The sequence below is a fragment of the Coturnix japonica genome, chromosome 28 (genome assembly GCF_054131305.1).
Source record: "Coturnix japonica strain WE chromosome 28, WE-NBRP24, whole genome shotgun sequence".
In the NCBI taxonomy this organism is placed as follows: domain Eukaryota; kingdom Metazoa; phylum Chordata; class Aves; order Galliformes; family Phasianidae; genus Coturnix; species Coturnix japonica.
The window spans coordinates 6136963-6156722 of NC_140690.1; the positions used below are offsets into that span (position 1 = coordinate 6136963).

General features: G+C 44.6%; 2 protein-coding genes and 1 long non-coding RNA gene across 3 annotated transcripts; 1 reads left to right on the plus strand and 2 right to left on the minus strand.

The window, feature by feature from the left end:
* Window positions 1-922: 922 nt before the first annotated feature.
* On the minus strand, window positions 923-4453 carry LOC146756187 (myosin-binding protein C, fast-type-like). The gene is made up of 3 exons (XM_085524819.1): window positions 4435-4453; window positions 2355-2489; window positions 923-1455 (listed from the first exon to the last, which is right to left on the minus strand). Exons 1-3 carry the CDS (start codon window positions 4451-4453, stop codon window positions 1064-1066), a joined length of 546 nt encoding a protein of 181 aa, XP_085380945.1. The 3' UTR covers window positions 923-1063.
* A 623-nt stretch (window positions 4454-5076) lies between these two features.
* LOC146756188 (obscurin-like protein 1) lies at window positions 5077-14344 on the minus strand. Its single transcript, XM_085524820.1, has 3 exons — window positions 14326-14344; window positions 9159-9425; window positions 5077-5525 (listed from the first exon to the last, which is right to left on the minus strand). Exons 1-3 carry the CDS (start codon window positions 14342-14344, stop codon window positions 5077-5079), a joined length of 735 nt encoding a protein of 244 aa, XP_085380946.1.
* Window positions 14345-15277: 933 nt separating this feature from the next.
* Window positions 15278-18698, plus strand: LOC146756189 (uncharacterized). Its single transcript, XR_014937678.1, has 3 exons — window positions 15278-15441; window positions 18167-18325; window positions 18591-18698. It is a non-coding gene; the product is annotated as an uncharacterized LOC146756189 (long non-coding RNA).
* The last annotated feature ends 1062 nt before the right edge of the window (window positions 18699-19760 follow it).

Below are 19760 nucleotides of genomic sequence, written 5' to 3' on the forward strand. Positions count from 1 at the left end.
AGGAGGTTGCCATTCAGGAACCATTCCACGTCCTCGTCATCATGGGACAGCTCGCAGGAGAAGACAGCAGAGCTCTCTTCTTCAGTTTCCACATCATGCAGGTGCTTCGTCACTTCTACATTGCGAGCTGTGGGGAAACAAGGTGAACTGTTACAAAAATAAGAACCTTAAGAAGAGAAATCTGAGGTGAAATAGGACATGGAAGAGGCCACCCTCCATGCTCATACCTTCAGCTGTCAGCGTGGCCTAAGTCTCTGCAATTTCTGCCTTGCACTTGTACACACCAGCATCATTGGGCTTCAGCTTCAGAATCTTGAGCTCTGCTGAATGCTTATCCCTCTTGATCTTGTACTTCTCAGAGGGCTCGATGGGTGGGTGACCCTTGAACCATTTCACAACCTTTGGAGAAGGCCTGAAGTCACAGGACAGGATGACAGAATGACGTTCCAAAGCTGTCTTGTCCTCCAACTTCCTGGTGATTTGTAAATGGTAATCTGCAAAACAGGGGTGGAAGAGAAGAAAGGATGAGGACAATTGGAAGAAGAGGAAAGTCTCTTGCGTGTATTCCATTCCAATTAATTCCATGTTCACAATTGTTCTTTGAACCACTCTAAAGATAAAACAAACGACTGCCTATAGGGAATGCCATTGACTACATTTCTATAAAGTAATACTGTATATTATCTACTAAATGCAAGGTCCAGCTCTTGTTCTGTGCTTATTAAATTGCTCCCAGTTGAGGCTTTTTTTCAAATAAGAGTGAGTTGAAAATATAACAAGTACTTTAGGATGTGAATGGAGACTCTTACGCTGGGGACAACAGCAGATAAGAAGCCTGGAAGTTTCCTTCAGATGAAATCAATGACAAACTGCATCAAATTTAGGTGCTACCAAACTTAAACTTGTCTAGTTCAGAAATACAATTAATTCCACCTGATTTGACTTCTTTGGTATAGCCAAGGACAAAACCTCAGCTCTGTAGGTCTGAATAGTAAGCACATCACAACTATTCAAACAGATCTTTTACTGAGATGCAGCTGTCTTATTTAGTGTCCAACGACTTTTAAAAGGAAATGGAGCAGACCCTCCAGAAAACACACAATATTTCAAAGACTCCAGTGAAGGAAGACTGTACGTTAATTAATTCTTCATCTTCATGATGTAAATCAAGCCAGGATACGTTACCTCTGATGAGCAGATTGGCTGTGGATTTGGATTTGCCAATTGAGAACTGAATGGTGCCTGTCATATCAGTGGTGGTTTTCGGTATGGTCAGCCGGTGGATGGTGCCTTCTTGCTGCATAATCAAGTTTCTGCCAGCCTGTAAGATTTCTTCACGCAGATACCACTTGGGAGGTTTCACAGAAGGAATGGATATCTCGCATTCAAATTTGGCTTCTTCAGGCTCAGTCACATCCTCATCACACAGCTCCTTTACTAGATTAATGGATTGCTCTTTAAGAAGGATGGAACAAGAGAAAGCAGAGATTTAGAAGGAATATAAAAAACCCATACATTATCACCCTACTTACTCATGTCAGCATTACTGCATATGAACACTACACCTATCAGCTCAAAATGCCTTAAAACATCATTAAAAAAGTAGTAGAAAGAAAGGAAAGTTGTTAAGAAGTCAGACAATAAGACTGACAACCTGAAGAGAGCCCAGATCTTCTGATTCCCAGTCCAACATCCAAATCAAATCATGACCTTCCCATCTCGATATCAAACTCCTCGCATTACGAAATGGAATAGAGGATCAGTGAAACACAGACATTGATAATTACTTTGATTAAATACAGCAACGTAGCTCTGAACAACAAGTTTTCTCCTAGTAAAGGTCTCTGTAGCTCAAATGAAATGACTCTACTTAGGAGAAATTCATTTTCCAGGATGTTCTTGCCCTTATAATTGTAACAGTGGCAAAGCTGGGGACTGAACTCTTGAGTACTGTGCTAACTCAAATGTCTCCCTTTTCTTTACCACACTTAACATCATATATATACCCTAACATTGTATATATTAAAAAAAAAACACAACCTGTGCTCATTTCAAACATACAGAGAAGATGAAGAAAAATTCAAGCTATGTTTTTATCCCTCAACGTTCAAACACAAATCTGAAGTCTAAAGATAGAAAATCAACTTCCTAAGAAAATCGCCTGTTTTACTTAGCAAAGTAAATCCCAAAAGACAAGCTGGATATTTTGTGGACAGAAAGGCAGGTAGGTTGGAGCTTTTATTTCTGTGAAAGGTCATGGTGGTGTTTAACTTCCTTGACATTAAAGCAAAGGATGTTAGCTGGTTTATAACATAAGATAATTTAAGCAAAATCGTCATCAGAAGCATAATTACCTTTCACTGTAAGATGGGCACGAGATTCTGCCTTTTCTGCTACAGATTTTATTTCTGCGGCATCCTTGACTTGGACACGTGTGTAAGTCAGCGAGTAGGTCTTTCCTGAAGCAGAGAACCACAGAGTCACTAAGGCTGGAAAAGACCACTAAGGTCATCTAGTCCAACCGCCAACTCATCCCTACCAAACTGTGCTCTTGAGAGCAAACCCACAACTACACTTGGCTTCCTTGAGCAAACAGCTCTGAGGCACATGGCCAGGCTGAGCATCATCCATCTGGTTTCACAGCATCACTGCCTGTTCTCTCATGTCAATGAAACCAGCCATTCCCCCACATCCACATCCCACCAAAGCTGCTTAGTGTTCCCAAAGCAAATGCTCACCAGTTGTTTCCAACTTGAAGGTCATCTTCTGGCCAGCAGCCTCGCAGATGTATTCTCCAGCATCTTTCTTCTCCAGCTGCTCCACAACCAGACGCCGTGTTTTGCCCACAGATTCCATTCTGAACTTTCTGGAGGAGGCAAGCAGTCTTCCATCCTTGGATCATTTTACTTAGATTGGATTCTGTGCTACTTCACAGCTGAGGGAGGCACTTGCTGCCAGGGCAGCACTCAGCTCTTTCTGCACCTTCTCCTGGTTTATAAACACAGGTTTTGGCTCTGAGGGAAGAAAAGAAAAAGTATTGACTGAGGGACTGAAATGAGACCATCTTGCAGGTTTGTATGTACAGCTTGGAACAGGTTTAGGTTACCACTTGTGCCCAAACTAATAGCCTTCACTAGAGAATATCAGCTCTTCTGTTGAAACTAAGTGTCAAATCTAGGCAAGAAAGAACCTAGGAACTGAAGGAACCAAGAGGGTCCTTGAACACCAGTCCCATGGTTGCAAGTCACTATGCAAACATATTGAACCCAAAAGAACATCTGTCCTGCAGGCAACCAAAACCTGAGTTCCTTTTACTTAAGACCCACTGTGAAACATCAAAACACATAAACATGTGATAGTCAAACCACTGGCTGCCTTTTCATGACCCAGAACAGTACTCCTGGCTTCCTGAACAGACTCCTCATGGCATCTACCATTGCCACAACTGTGACTGTCAAAGACACAAAGGAAATATGCTCACCAATGCAGTCCTTTGTTCTTTGTGTGTGATTTGCAGATATCTATTTTACTTTGAGCTCTGGGAATAGTCAGCTCTACCAGGTCTTTTACTGGGAGTAGCAGACTCACCTATCCAGATGCAGCCTCCAACATAAAGGCATAGGAAAAAGGCAGTGTACTACTAGGAGAAGTTCCTGCTTCTCCTACCATGAAAGCCTGCACGTACAACATGCACTCCAGCCTCACTGCACATACTTATCTTAGTCAAATGTTTCGGTGAACAAGAATTACAGTTTGGGATCTCAGGCACAGGAGAGATTTGAATAATATCTTGAATATTGCTTCCATTGTACATATATCAGTAATTATTATTCTACAGACAGACTGAAACAGGTCTTTGTGCCATACTAAAACCAAATACTTTCTACAAACCCAGGCAATCAAGTCTAGGGAAAAAACCTCAGCACAGACTACTGCAACTGGATCACTGTATAATAGAAACTAGATTTTACTTTTCTGTTCTCTGCTGTATTTCAGACAACACCTGTCTCACCTGTGACATGAATCTTGAAGGTGAGTTTCTGGCCAGCAGCCTCGCAGCTGTACTCCCCTGCATCTTTCTTCTCCACCTGGCTCAGCACCAGCCGACGCTGTTTGCCCTCTGACTCCACCTTGAACTTCTTGCTCCAGGTGATCAGTTTCCCCTCCTTGTACCACTTCACCTCCATCTTCTCCTGGGCCACCTCGCAGCTCAGCGTGGCATTATCTGTTGGTGCAGCCTTCATCTCCTTTTGTATCTTGTCCTTCTCTGTAAACACGTCTTCTTTCTCTGCAGGGACATCACAAGAGTCACACAGTTTTGCTGTAGTCTGCTGCAGAGCTTACTCCAGTTGCCTGTTTTCATTATACTTGCACTTCACAGGGAGCATCGTGATGCCTCACTAAGACAGGAAAATACTTTCCCCTCTATTTTGCCTTGTGAAATGATAGACATATCATTTCATGTCATATCATATCACATCATATCATATCATATCATATCATATCATATCATATCATATCATATCATATCATATCATATCATATCATATCATATCATATCATATCACATCATATCACAAAGCTAAACATTTTGCAGCCTGATAGCAGATTTGGACATGAGATTTAGAACACCTGCATGCACTGCTGAACCTCCTATCTTATCTTTTTTTCTTCTGATGTCTCTCTACATTTCCAGTAAATCAGAAGGGAACGGCCCTCTAGAACAGGTTGCCCAAGGAGACTGTGGATGCTCCATCCCTGCAGGCATTCAAGGCCAGGCTGGATGTGGTTCTGGGCAGCCTGGGCTGCTGGTTGGCAACCCTGCACATAGAAAGAAGGGGGTTGGAACTGCATGAGCACTGTGGGCCTTTGCAACCCAGGCCATTTATGAGTCTGATTATTGGCATTTTCCAGCTAATTGTGTCACTCAAATTTTGTAACCAGATCTCTTCAAACACCTCCCCTTTTCTCACTCCTTGCATGCCTGGTGTGCTCTTGCACTGTAACCCTGCAGACACCAGCTGACTACAAGAGCTGCACAAGTTACCCTCCTTGCCTATTGTTTGTTGCAGTAATTCATTCCTGGATGGAAAAGCACATGTAGAAAAGTGTTGCTATGAGACTAGATGACAGAGAAAGTCCTAGAGCCAAAATGTTTTGCACCAGAGAGGCTGTCAGTTGATCCTCCAAATGCAAGACACACCAAATGAAGCGTTCCTTTATCTCTGGGATTCCAAGCATTTTCTCACCTCTGACTTTCACTTGGAATGTTGCTTTGTCATCTTTTGTTTCACAGCTGTAGCTCCCTTGGTCTTTCAGGGTCACATTTTTGACCATGAGCTTGCGGTGCGTCCCCTGGGAGATGATGGTTGTCTTCTGGTCCTGCTTCACCTCTGTTTGATCTTTCTTCCATACAACAGCTCCGCTTGCAGCTGACACCTCACACACCAGCTCCAGGTCTTCAGAAGGACTGACTGATATTTCTGGAGTCATTTTGGGCTTGTTGACAACATTAATGGCTTCATCTGAAGAAAAAAAGAAAAAGTGGTTTACATCCTGACTCAGGCTTATTCAGCACAGCATGAAGATACAGTTAGAACTGATTGTAATGTCTCTGCTCATTACATTTGGGTGATCGAGTTTCACCTCTGGAGATACTCACATACAAACGTGTGCTTGATTCTCCTGTGTAAGGAAAGAGTAAGTTCTATGCAGACAGTTCTTATTTCTTTTAATCAATTCTGTATTCTGCACACGTTCTTCTGGCGTTCACAACTGTTGCTTTCAGTCACTGGATATACCAAGGCCAATTGCTATGCCAGGCACATTTATGGCATCAGTGAACAAATAATGAGTTAAAAATTGTAATAGACAGGAGCCATCTATTCTTTTAAAACTAGGTGACCAAAGAAGAACAGCCCCTCTAGAGTCAAGCTGTTAAGAACTAATAGCATCAATCAGTAGCACATAGATAGATTACTTCCCTGCCCTAAGACCATCTTGTGACCATTTGTTGCTCCTAATTAAGCCCCCTCTTGATGGCATTTTTGTCTGAGCCACGTGACATTTTGTGATAGGAGTTACTGCTAGTGTTCCCTTCACCCTACACCAAAGTAGGAGGTATCCATTCTCAGGGAATCATGCAGGCTTCCTCTGTATTTGATGCTCAGAGACAGCCCCAGAACTTTTTAAATCTTAGCTTAACTCTCATCCAATAATGTTCATCAAACAGTGCAACTTGTCCTTAGGGGATGCCTTTGTTCTGCATCCACCAGTTCCAATGGAGTCTTCTTGGCTTGTTTTAGATCAGTTTTTCAACAGATAAAGAAAGGGGCTTTGAATTACAAAGTGAAATTGCAGAATGCATGATTCTCAACCAAACAGAACGGGAGGTGGGATGCAGGGTGAATACCTGAGCCAACACCACCTGCAAGCAACCCTTCAATATCTTAGGAATCTCTAGCCATCCCAAATCCAGTGTTGTGCTTGATCTATCATCTCTGCTGAGTTTTTAGCCTGCTGATGGTGAGCATCTTGGTGGAGATGGGTGAGCAGTTGGACTAGACGGTATTAATCAACCTTAAGGAGCCTGTGATCAGAGGAATGTGAATGTGCTGTTAAAGGTCACAAGCGTTGCACTGCAGCATGAGCATACACAGCAAAAGGCTTTCAGTAGAGCTTCAGTTCATAAATGAGGACTGGGTTATGGAAAAGAGGTTCAAGATAGAAACCAGAAACCAGATCTTAACGCCAGGTTCTGTGAATGCAGCCAGTTGAATTTCACAGATATTGACTTTCAATGACAATTTCTTGTGTTATTTTATCCTCCAGCTCCACCCTGAACAGGAACATGTCAGTGACAAGCATTACTCCTCCAGGCTTGACCTGACAGTGCTTTACTTGCACTATGAGCTAATGGCTGTGCTTACAGCACTTCAGGGAGACACCTCAGAGATCACAACGTCCTTCAGGTACAGCAGGAGACACTCAACTCTCCAAATGTGGAGTTTAATTTGTCAAAAGAGGAGACTGGATTCCCATGCTAAGAACTTAGGACCGTTTCAGTCATAGGTTTAAATATGATGTAAGTGCTGAGGCAATTCATGAACTAGAAGAATGAAGCCCAGATGTCAGGGCTCAAGTCGTGACTCCAGTTGTCTCTTTGTTTATGAAGTTTGCCAGTGCTGAAACAAAATATGGGCACACAAAATATGTACGATGGTAAAGAACTGCAGGGACATTGCTGACCATGAGGCATTCATTTATCATAAGGCCAAACATACACGTTTAATCCTAGTTCTAATTGCTAGATTCTAATTCAGAAGCTGGCAAATTGGCAGCTTTTATAAACCACGTACCAGATTACCTTATCTCCACAAGTTGAAAGACATACACTGTACAGGGGACAGAGCCAAAGGAAGAAGCCCAGGGCTTAAAGAAAATGTCTAAACTCGGAAAACTGAGGAAAGAATTGGAACAAGCAAACTAGAAGGAAATAAATGGAGGGTGTTCTATTACTGCATTGTAACCCCCTGGAAAACAAATCGAGCCTAAAAGATGGAGACAACACTTAGGACTGAAAAGAAAAACAGAATTCCTTTATGGAAGTTAATTGGAGCGCAAAAGTTAGATGATGAAACTGGCCTCTATTAACACACAGTGGAATAATTGTAGTCACCTCACCACTGCTGGATGTGAGCCCAGCCACACAAAAGCAGCTGCTGGTTTTCACTGCAGATACTGCAGGAAGGAGGAACAGCCTCCGGACTGGACCAGCTGAGCGTGGCCCTACCAGGATTTGCTCCAAAAGTCTTATTACCAGTAGTGCTTCCTGCTGAAATACATGGGGGTCCTCCTTTGATTCCAACCCCAACCCACCCCACCATGCCCCCTGATAACATCCATCAGGGCCACATCTCCACAGTTCCTGAACACCTCCAGGGATCCCACCACCTCCCTGGGTAGCCTGTGCCAGTTAATTCTGAGGGCAGACCTGCCAGTATGAAATATTATGCTAACGTGACAAAGAGGGAGAAGAAAAGCAAAATTAAGACTAGCTGACAAGCCTTGGCAGGAAGTTGTGCTCTCCATAAGTTTAGTCCCGTTATTCAATTCTGTTTGGAGCTGTCTCCATGCCTCTCTGGAGTTTGTTCATTGAGAAGAAGCAATTAAGTAAGCTCTCCAATGCCAAAGTGCATACACTACTCTAGGGCTTTGTTGTTTCTCCATGGATCAGCAAGGGTGACAAGCCAGAAGAATATGATGAAGAGCCTCATGCATACTCAGTGTAAAAAAGAACAAGGCAATTGTTGCTGGGAAGAAGGTGCATTTGCATTTGTGTCTTCTGCAGAGGGTAATGCAGAAATGGAAAGTCTTCCACTGGAGCAAACAAAGGGCTCTCATTTATTGCAATCAAGGCCCAGCGTGTGGATCTCAGAGATCAGACCTAAACCCTGCAGCAAAACAGAGACCTGCGTGGGAAAGTTCAGTTTCTCCCTACATCTGTGTAAGAAAAAGCCCACCATGGAATGACAGCTAAGTAAACATCCCTGTGACTCGTCACAAGTCTCTTCTACATGTCAGTGCTGAGCAATTCAAGATATTAAATTTGGTCTTCTTGCCAGATTTACTAAGTAAAAATCAACCAAACATCTCCTTCTACTGATTAAGAATGCTCTAAACATGCTTCTGCAGAGGTTTCCACCCAGTGACAAACAGCTCCTCCCATCACGAATGTTTATTTGTTATATTTGGTCATGCAACGCTGATTGATATTATTGGAATGATTGCTCCCCTACTTCTAAACTATTCCAGTGCAATCAGAAAGGCTGTCTGAACCTGGAGCTGAAAGTACTGCTCTATGGTGATGCAGTGGTAAACCTGGTGACTGAATGCACTGGCCAATAGCTGTGAACTGCAGACATTCATCAGCTGGCATGAAGCAATCTGGTTCAGATACCAAGCAGCTGGGTAGATTGGCTTACCCTACACTCTGTGCTATCATGTTTAGGTCATTACCAGGACTCACATCAGTCCATGGGATGCAATTTCAGGTATTTGGTACAGTCAGTGAATGCCTGCAGCCCCAGTTCTAATCAGCAGATCACAGCAACTATGCCTTGACTGGAAGAGGAAAGGAGAAGGATCAAAGCAAATACCTCTCACTCTCATCTTGCTGCTGACATCAACATTTTTGGCAACAAATTTCACTTCTGCTCCATCATCGTTCTTGGTGACGTTCTTTATCATTAGGCTGTGAGTAGTTTGGGTTCTCTTGATGATGCAGGTCTCGCTTTCCTGTAAGACTTTACCATTGATGTACCAAGTGCCGCAACACGTTGTTGTAAGGTCAATAGTAAACATGGCATTCCTTCCAGGTACAGCTTCACCAGTTGTTAGTGGGGATTTCACAGCCAGGACTGGTTCTGAGGAAGAACAACATGGATGTCTTAATGCTCTTTAGATGCAAGTCTGGTATCTCATTTAGAGATGGAAGATTAAATCATAGGTACATTTCTACTTCACCCTTTGCATGAGTGCTGGAAGAAGCACTTCTATGCTTCAAATCTGTTACAGAAAGTTCTGCCTCTTGCACATGTGAGATATCAAAAGATAATAATATTCATGTCTCTGTCACAGAAACAGAACTTGTATCACTTTAGTGGTAGCTGGAGGTTGATAGGAGATAGGAGAACTAGTAATAAAGGAAAGCCTTTGGTGTGTTAATGCACTACTATCCTTCAAGTCAAAGAAAACAACTTTAGGGAACCAACACAGCTGCTCAGCACACACTGACCCATTTCCATTGGGGCTTTTGTGCTTACCAAGGTGCACGCTCCCTGGGAATTCCAGAGACGGGCTCTGTCCATGCGCATTGACTGCAGACACTCGGAACTGATCATCAGCCTCTTCAGAAAGATTGCTCACCGTGAACTCTGGGACGGGGACATGAGACTCGTGGCACCTCACCCACGTGAAGCCAGTTAGTTTATTGCCTTCCACAATGTAGCCATCGATTGGAATGGGGGTTGCATCTTCGGAGGGGACCATGCCAGCGTCACTGAGGTTTCTGTTTTATTTTTCACCACGGGGTCAGCTGGGGGCTGGGTGGGAGGTTTTCTGGGAGCTGAACAGAAATAAATACAGAAATATTAGCATAAGGTCATGTAGGCTGGAAAAGACCTTCAAGATCAGCAGACTCAACTTTCAGCATGACCTACTGAGTCCCACCATTAACTACTGTGGTACCTGAGGACATACATGACAAGCTTATTCCTGCAGGTATTTGCATAGTGAATATATTCACCCTCTGGTTGCTTCTGAACATTTTAGAGGTTAAATTCCCATCAGACTTTTTCACTGTGTGCAGCCACTGATACAGGCAGGAGGCTGGGAATTACCTGATGGGCTCTAGTTATAATTTAAGACTCCAATTATAATTTAAGACTCCAATTATAATCATATGGAGAACAGCGCATTTAGGAGAACTCATCTCATCTCAATAAACCTGAATGAAATCACAGAATCATAGGATCACGGGAGGGCTTGGGTTGGAAGAAACCTTCAAGATCATCCAGTTCTAAACACCCTGCCATGGGCTGGCTGCCCACTAACCAGCTCAGGCTGCCCATCACCCATCTAACCTCGCCTTCAACACCAAGGACAGGCATCCACAGCTTCTCTGGGCAGCCTGAAATGGAAGCAATGAGCCACACGTTGAAGACACTGAAATATTCATTACTGTAGAGAGAGCCAAATACTCCATACATATTGCCTGCCTGGTCAATGGTATTAAAATGCCAACAACAGACTCATCCAGCTCATTGAAAATGGTGTGAACATGGCGTACAGTATTCTTCCAGCAGCTAGTTAGATCTGCAAAGAGCAAAGACAGGAAATCTCAATGCCATACAATTTTCCTGACCCATCCTGACACATAACTGCTTTGATGTGCACTGTTACCAGCCTGTCAGTTGCTGTTAGTCAGTGCTGGATGCCAAAGGTCCCACTAACATAGCATGAAGCCAAAAGCTAGACGCTGGAATCAGATCTCCTGACCTTACCATCAGAAATTGAGATGTCATATTTTGCTCAGAGGTGCCTGCTTGTAGGAGGGACAGCTACCGAGCTTTTTCTGCTCCAGGAACCAGCTTGAGCTCCAGAATTTAAACAGCAGTCAGAAATTAAACTGAGCTTTGTCACCTCCATCAAATAGAAGGAGTGGTTGGGTGGTACAGCTTTCCAAATAACTTAGAAACTGGCACAACAATCAGATGCCTACCTTTTCTTTTTGAACTTGTTAATACATAGAGCTTAATAGCATCAGAATGCCCCAAGCACTTCAGATAACATGACAGCTATAAACCCTTCTTTAAGGATTCCTTAGAGTAACTGTAATTCAGTGGTGCTGGTGGGAGAAGGGAAGTCCTAATCTTCCCAGATGGTGAATAGAGTTGATGTTCACATGCAGACTGGTGCTGCAGCACAGCCAGAAACCACTCATTTGGGAAACACAGCACCAAGAAAATAACAGGAATAGCTTCATAAAATCAGGCAGCTTCACCCAAATTTCCGTCTGATCATCACAGTGGCCCTCCTTTGGACCCACCCCAACAGCTCCACATCCTTCCCAGGCCTGGACACAGTGCTGCAAATAGGGCCTCACAAGAGCTGAGCAGGAGGGGACAATCACCTCCCTCTCCTGCTGGCCACCCCTTTTTCAGTGCAGCCCAGAACACACATGGATCTATCTTTTTCATATGTATATTCCCATAGATGTACATATATATACCACACCTACACCCCCACAATCTGCTACAACTTCATATTCCTCCCCACAGTCCCCGACAGCCCCCAGTAGCCCCATATCACCCTAAGGCCCCCACAACCCTCTATCTCTCCATACACCACCCCTTAAAGCCCCATACCTGCCCATATCCTCCAATAGCTCCCCACAACCCCTACACACCCTCACAGCCCCCTAGAGCCCCTAGTCCTCCTATGGCCCACCACAGCCCCATATCCCCCCTACAGTCCCCCTCAGCTCCTTTTACAGCCCCTGCACAGCTCTATAGAACAGTCTGATAGAACTACCTCTAGTAGAAGCAATCTCCACACAGAGATCCTTTCCCAGTGGCACTCAGCCCTTCAGTGGGGTCTAAGAGAGCTGCAGCCAGACTCAAACACAACTGCTCACACAGCTCAGCTGCCTTCACCTGTGCTCCTGACGCTGACACACTGCAGCCCCACATCCCCCTCTGCCCCCCCCACAACGGCCACTCCCGCGCACTGCGGCTCAGCCAATCGGAGCCGGCGGAGCTGCCGCTGCCCAATGGGAGGCCGGGGGAGGCCGGCGCTGGGACGGGGAGAGGAGAGAAGAGACAGAGGCAGCACTGAGGTGGGATGGGCTGATGGGGAGTGCGGGGAGGACAGGGGGGTGTGGGGCTGTGGGGGGGCAGAGGGGGATGTGGGGCTGCAATGTGTCAGCAATGTGTCTTTTCTTCCCTCAGAGTTATGATGAATGCCAAAGCAATTGCTCACCACCTACCAATCAGTGTCCAGTTAGCCTCCTAGTAGTGGAAGAGATTTACATGAAGTTCTACCCCCTTCAAAACTCCTTCCACAATATGTCATATAGTATGGAATATCCTTTGGCCAGTTTAAGTCAGCTGTCCTAGTTCTGTTCCTTCTCACTTCCTTGGGCTCTCAGCTGAGATTGACTGTGGCTCTGTACAACGCTGCCTGGCAGCAACTGTAAGCATCACTGCGCTATCTCCATTGTTTCTCTAGAATGAAAACGTTGTATTGTATCAGACACTGAAGAAAATAATTCAGTCCCAGCTGAAGCTCAGACATCCTTCATTATCTTGTGCTTAGGATTCTTTCCCTACAGGAAATGTGAGATAATTATTGCTATTTGGTACTATGTTCTGTAGCTGAGCTGGATTTTGTTATCCTTGAAGAAGTATCTTCCTCTGAAAGGGGAGTAAAACATGATGCTCCTAATGAGCGGAGCAGAGACACAGATCTGATCTGAGTGTTGGTTTCACATTTTTGTGATGCTCTTTGCTGCAGTTTGTATCTCGAGAGAAGCCCTTGTGGTGTCAGTCTGTTGTGTAACCTGCTCTAGTTTTGTGCCTCAAGGAAGAGTGATCCTTTAAACAAATGGTGGCTGTACAGAGGGTGTGGGGTGAGATGCATTCCTCTGGCCCCATCCAATGGATTTTCTGTCACTGAAGACTTGAAGCACAGGTTAGGTACTGGAAGGCTTGAATATTTCCTCACCAGTAGGTTAGAGCTTTGCATTTTGTAAGCTGCTGGTATCTCGGAGTAAAGCAAATCATTACAGCACGAGCATTTTCCTAGGCATCTTATGAAATCCCTCTATCTAAGGCTACTGGAAGGCACTCTGAACAAAGATCATTCTCCCCAGCTTCTCTTCTCTGAGTGGGAGCTTCAGCCCCCTGCACAGGCTGGAGGTCATCCATAGAACTTGCTTCAGAGTTTGTTTCAGGTTGTTATCCTTCCTGGCCAAAAACCAGATACAGTATTGTAGATGTGGTGCAATGAGTGTTGAAGCAGGAATGACTTGTCCTGGTCTGGTTGTGCTGCTTTTTAATGCAGCTGATGATCTTGTTGTACTTCTTTTCTGTCAGAGCACACTGCTGGCTTGCATTCAGCCTGTGGTCTCTCACCACTTGTCCTCCTAGTCCCCAGGTCCTTTCCAACAGATACAAGCTAGTATTTCCCACCTGGGATATTGGAAGATGGGAACTTGCCAGCAGTCAGTGAAGATCTCTGAGACAGCGAGAGCGAGCGAGCTTTGAGTAGACTGGGAACCACTGTCCACAGCAGGAAATAAGAGAAGAGAAAAGATGTTTCCTTGGGCATTTGGGTGGAAATCATTCCTGACTGCTTTCTCATCCACCGGGAAAATCTGCTGATTGACAATTTGAAGCTGATAGACTTTGGACTCTGTGCAAAGCCAAAGGTAAGAGGATGTGTTAAATCAAATACAATGTGCCCCCAAGTAATGCATGTTTGACCACCGTATGCAACAGGGGCTTGTCCAAACAAACTCCTTAAAATCAAGCTGTTTCTGTGGCTGACATGTCATTGCATCTTGTTTGGATTGGCCTGAACTGTATGAGAGTGGTTAACAGATTGCTCAGAAGCACAGGTAGATAATTTTCTCTAGCTAGACTCCCTGTTTTCATAGTCTAAGCTGTAGATAATCTTGTAGGTATATCACCTGTCTTATGCAAGGGTCTGTAATAGGAGCATGGGGTTGGTGTGCCTAAGGAACCCTCCAAAAGTGGACTTGACCTTTTGTCTCTGCGACCATCTACGTACAGAGGGAGCTACTGGAGAGCTGTGCTCGGATCCTTCAGTTTTCATGTCTCTTACCTTCTCTCTTCCAGGAGATCTTGCGAAGAAAGGCTTTTCCTGTGAGGATGAAACACAGATAGGAAATGTTACATCTAGTTTTGCTGTGGGAGTTTACCTCTGTGTGTGACACATTCATTCTTCTGACAGCTGCTAACACTCAGTTTATTAATAAAAATCATACCTTATATATATATATATATATAAATAACCTAGGTTATTTTCTCTAGCTAGACTCCCTGTTTTTGTAGTCTAAGCTGTAGATAATCTTGTAGGTATATCACCTGTGTTATGCAAGGGTCTGTAATAGGAGCATGGGGTTGGTGTGCCTAAGGAACCTTCTAAGGATCTGTATGTAGGATGAGATTGTGGATAGAATAAAATGACATTTGCAGGTGACGTACAAATCCTGTGATTGCATATGCTTGAACTGAATTGTTTCTTGATCTTCAAACTGATTTCCAGAAGCCTTTATTAACATGTAAGATGGGTGCTGGTAAGAAAGAATGGGAAGACTGCCTTACTGATTCCAAGAGAATTATTTATCATCAAATGATTTTTCCTGGCCAAAGTTAGAGCCTCTCACAGGTAATCGAGACCAACAGGCTGTTGTTGCACGATCAACAGGCACAATCGAGATGATCAGCTGAGGAAAAGAAAGCATCATGCCAAGGGTACTAGATAAGGGAGCAGCTTGAGATCTGCACATTCATGTGATGCTCATGGTCTTAGACAATATTTGCTTAGTGAGGTCACATTGAATGAAAGCAAAATCTAAGATGAATGAAAATATACAGAGGAGAAGAAGCCTCTGAGGCTTCTGAATTGTTATGACCAGAAGACATAAACTCTGTTAAAGCAAACGTTTCTCTTTTTTGTGTTCTTCCAGGGAGGCCTTGATTACCGCCTGAACACATGCTGTGGAAGCCCAGCTTATGCAGCACCAGAGCTAATCCAGGGCAAAGTGTCTATTGGCTCAGAGGGATGTAGAGCGGTGTTTGTTTTCCCCTCTTTCCCTTCCCTCTGCACAAAGCATTGAAAGGCAGTGGAGCTCAGGTAGGCTCTCTTGGTTTCCCTTCTGAATTCTGCTAGGTTGCATTGCTTGGTAGCTCTCAGAAGCTGTCAGTGGCCACAGACTAGAAAAGTGCAATTGGTCTCAGTTCACACAGCTGGCTGGTTTGTCTCTGGCTAATCCTGAACTGCCTCAAGCGACTGCTTTGGGGCTCTACAGAACAGCAGCTTCAGAGATCTCTTTCTATTACTAAGTTTTTGAAAGAGCAATTTGCTCTGTTAATTATCCATCATTTTTGTGCAGTCTGTTTTGTCAGACGTGTCTTTAGCTTCCAAGTTGTAGGTGAAGACTTGTTTCCATTGTAATGCACAGTGTACTAAAAACTGAGAGATGTCTGGAATTTTGGAACCCACTACTTGCAGTTGTTAATCTGTCCAAACTGGTCTGGTTTGGAATGCCCTCATCCTTCTTGAATCGCTCTGCTGTTAAAGGCGGAGCAATTCCTACAAGTGCCATGGCCCCACTGTTGTTCTAATTCTTGTTTCTTTGTTTTCCACACACTGCTTTTCAAGCCTCCTTTTTCTTTACAGTCCAAGTGAGAATTGCACTGTGAGGTGTCTGAACCTTGTTGTGCCTCTACATAAAGAGAACAGCAGCAAAGCCTGACAGGTGACTGTGCTGACAGCTCTCGTAGCCAGTAACACGTAACTGTGCTAAATCCCTTGTGACGGCTTTGATTTCATTTTTGCCAGTGAAATCCTTGTAAAAGGAACTGCAGCAGTGTGATGAGCTAAGGTGAAGATGCTGGTTTTAGTAGTGCTCTAAGCTGAGTGGAAGAACAATTGAATTAGGGTTATATGCTTTCTCTGGGACGATAAGGTTTTTTTTTCTTGAGATAAAGAGCCAGCTTTTCATGGGCTATATGTGGGCTTTGGCAAGGGCAGACAATCCAGTCTGTCAGGAAGCCATTTGAGGTGCTTCAGGTTTGTAAGCTTGTCTTTTTGTTTTTTGAGGCGGATATTTGGAGCGTGGGTGTACTGCTGTATGCTCTGCTGTGTGGGTTTTCCCTTTGGATGATGACAATATGATGGGACTCTACAGGAGGATACCAGTGGATATCAGTGGTGCTAGAATACACTGAGAAGGGAAATAGCTGAGCTTGACAAGAGGCCTTGCTTTTCGGATGGCAGAACATGCTGAGCTGTGGGTAGAAAGGCCTGTCTGCTGAATATTGTCCCTGTTTTTGCTGCTTTGTCTGCCAGTATTTTGTGGATTTGGTTCTACGCTTGGTTGGCCTATGTGGCACTGTAGCCTGATTCTATACCATGATAGCATACAGAATTTAAGGAGAAGTATTTTCTTGCCAATGGGCGGATTTTTTGTATCTGGTTCTTCAACTGGCTGCTCCCTATACTATCTGTAGTAAAAATAGAGACACATCATTTGATTTCCCAGAAATGAATGTTACTAAATGCCAGCTCTTCTCATGTCTACGAAGAGCAAAGTTCTGCATTTGCTATTAGAATTTCCTCTTCCAGAATCAGGAGGTAATGTAGGAACCCACAGATTGCCTTCAGAATCCAACAGTTAGTTCTGTTTCCTTTGGGAGTGCATAACAACCTGAGCACATGAACTGAATGACGTGGCTTTTCAGTCTGGTACAAACTCTGCTGTACACTGAAACTTGGTCCATTTGTAAGCAGGACTTTGTCCATTTCTGCAGGACAGCAGAAAACCCTTTGTGCTAATCATGATGCCAAGAAGCATAATGCGGCAAATGGCAGATGATCCAACTGCTTCAGGTGTTCATTTCCTTAAAACTGAGAATAGTTTTGGACTGAGAGTTTGTAAGCAGAACGGAGCTCTTAAAGCTGTCAGAGATTATTTCTGCACTGCTCAATTCTATCTGCCTAACATACACAGGATCTCAGAACGGCGTTGCGTGAACTGGTGGAACTTGTTGAAGTGAACTGGGATGAGCAAATTTTAGAACTTAGTCAGAACGCAGTAAAAAATGGATAATCTCATGGGTATTAAGGTACAGGCTTGCTATTTCTGCACTGAATTTGTTTTTATTTTACATGGTTGTGATCTGAAAGTTGCTTGAAACGCAGGCACCTCGGCACTGTTGTGTAACTGAATTTCACACATTATAGACCCTCAAATATCCTGGAATCTAAAACTCTGACTTGTTTTCAGTCTGCTGCTTGAGTCTATTCAGGGTCATAGTGTCTGTGTGAAGTGGAGTGTGTGGGGAGATTGTTGCTGCAGATCCTGGGAAGTTGCTGTGTATTTGCAGACAATGGCTGCTGTTGGTCACTGGGTGCCCCTGTTCCTCTGCAGAACAGCTGTGCTGTGCATGCAGCACAGCATGCTGTGCACACCATGGAACTAGGAATCAAGAAGAGATAGAAGCTTGGCCTTGATGGCACGGGCTGTGTGTATAATCAGGAGGGGTGTTAACTCTTTGAAAGGGCTGATAATATCAGGACAAGGGGAAATGGTTTTAAGTTGAAAGAGGGAAGATTTACGTTGGTTGGTAGGGGAAGTTCTTTACTAGGAGAGTGCTGAGGTCCTGGAACAGGCTGCCCAGGGACGTTGTGGATCCCCCATCTGTAGAGGTATTCAAGGCAAGGTTAGATGTGGCCCTGGACAGACAGGTCTAATAAATGTGGAAGATAGGTGGCCCTACCAGGCAGGGGGAGTGGAGCTTCATGATCCTTGAGGTCCCTTCCAACCCGGGTCATTCTGTGATTCTGTGTTCCCCAGATGCCTCTTGGAAGTCATCAAGTCTGCCTCAGTGCTGACCACCAGTGCACTGTCCCCATGGGACTTAATGAGACACTTGGTGTCTCTGGCTGGGATCTGCTCGGTGATAAACATGGACGCGAAGAACTTAGCAATTGTGTGGGCTCCAAACCTCTTAAGGTAAACTTCTTTTTCCTTTTCAACACGATGCTTAGTTCTGCTCTCCTCCAACCCCAGGGGAACAATTTCTAGATGACAGTTTCTACTCACTTGTTTAGCTGGGACTGCTGTGTCCCTGATCATCCAGGATAATTTCGTCAGTGGCATCACTGTTTGCCCACTGCGGAAATCTCCGGAGCCCAGTTTGACAGTTTTTGGCTACAGAAATTCAGACTTGGGGAAATGATCTTGGGGAAATGACTTGTAAGATCTGCCTTTTCTTCAGATCCCAGCAGAGCCAATCTCCCTGCGCCAGTGAAGCTGCCTGCATGGAGCTGCAGACCCAGTCAGCTGTTGTGGAATTCCTCATCAGCCACGCAGATGTCCTCTTCTGCTCCAAATACACACGAGCATTGGGAGAGGGAGTAGGTGAGCACCTTCCTCCATTAGCTTGATGTTGATCTGACAGCTTCATCCAATCCAGGGCTTCTCCAAGACCTTTGAAAATTCTATTACTGTCGAGGAGACAGCAGGCTTCTGGGCTTAGGTTAGAATACTGTGCCCCGTTGCTGGGTCATGAGAGTGTCCAAGCCTTACATGGAGAAAACTATCACTGCTGTTAAGATTTTTTGCAAGCAGGTGAAGCTTGACTGAAGTGTGGCTGTGAAGCTTTCTGAGATCCCTGCCCCCTAGTTTTTCTACGCTTTTTGTTTGCCTTTTTCGATACAGTGAGTTGCTCTTAATTGTGGCTGTGTCCTTCGCCACGAGCATACCACTGAGCACACGGTTATTTTGAGCTCCTCTTCTTCCAGTGGCTTGGATGAGCAATTCTGAGAGATATGCAGAACTGGGATGGCTGTGCTGCTGCTTCCTCCTCCGTCTCACCTGTGTTTTTCCCTTGCAGGGCACAGTTCTCTGCCTGGGCCCAAGTCTGTGTGGGTGTCTCCATCCACAAAGCTGCTCACCGTGCAGGAGGCACAGGCTGAGAGGAGAGGTCAGAGCAGCTCTCCTGTTGCAACACGGAGCAGCAAGATACAAGCGGAGGAAGGCCCCGCAGCTGTACTAAGGAACTTGGATGCAATCATTGATTTTCCATCTGAAAGATAAAGAAAGAGGAATTCCCTTTCCAGCCCCCATCATCATTATTTGGGTGATTTTTATTGGTTTACTTTTTGTCCGTTACATCTCCAAGGACTCAACTTACACACAGTTGCCCTACGGGCTCAGTGGAGCCACACAAGGTGCATTTCCTTCCTGGTTGGGCAGGCAGTCACGAGATGCAGAAAGCCACACTGACGTCTATCCTGGTCTGTGTTGGCTGTACCTGGAAACACTGGGGTTTTCCAGATTTCAGGGCCACACACCTGAAACCAATTGTGCTTCTCCTGTAAGCAGAGCTGTTGGTCAGACTTGCAGGCACTACAAATTAAAGATGGCAGTGAGCTGAGGCCGAGGA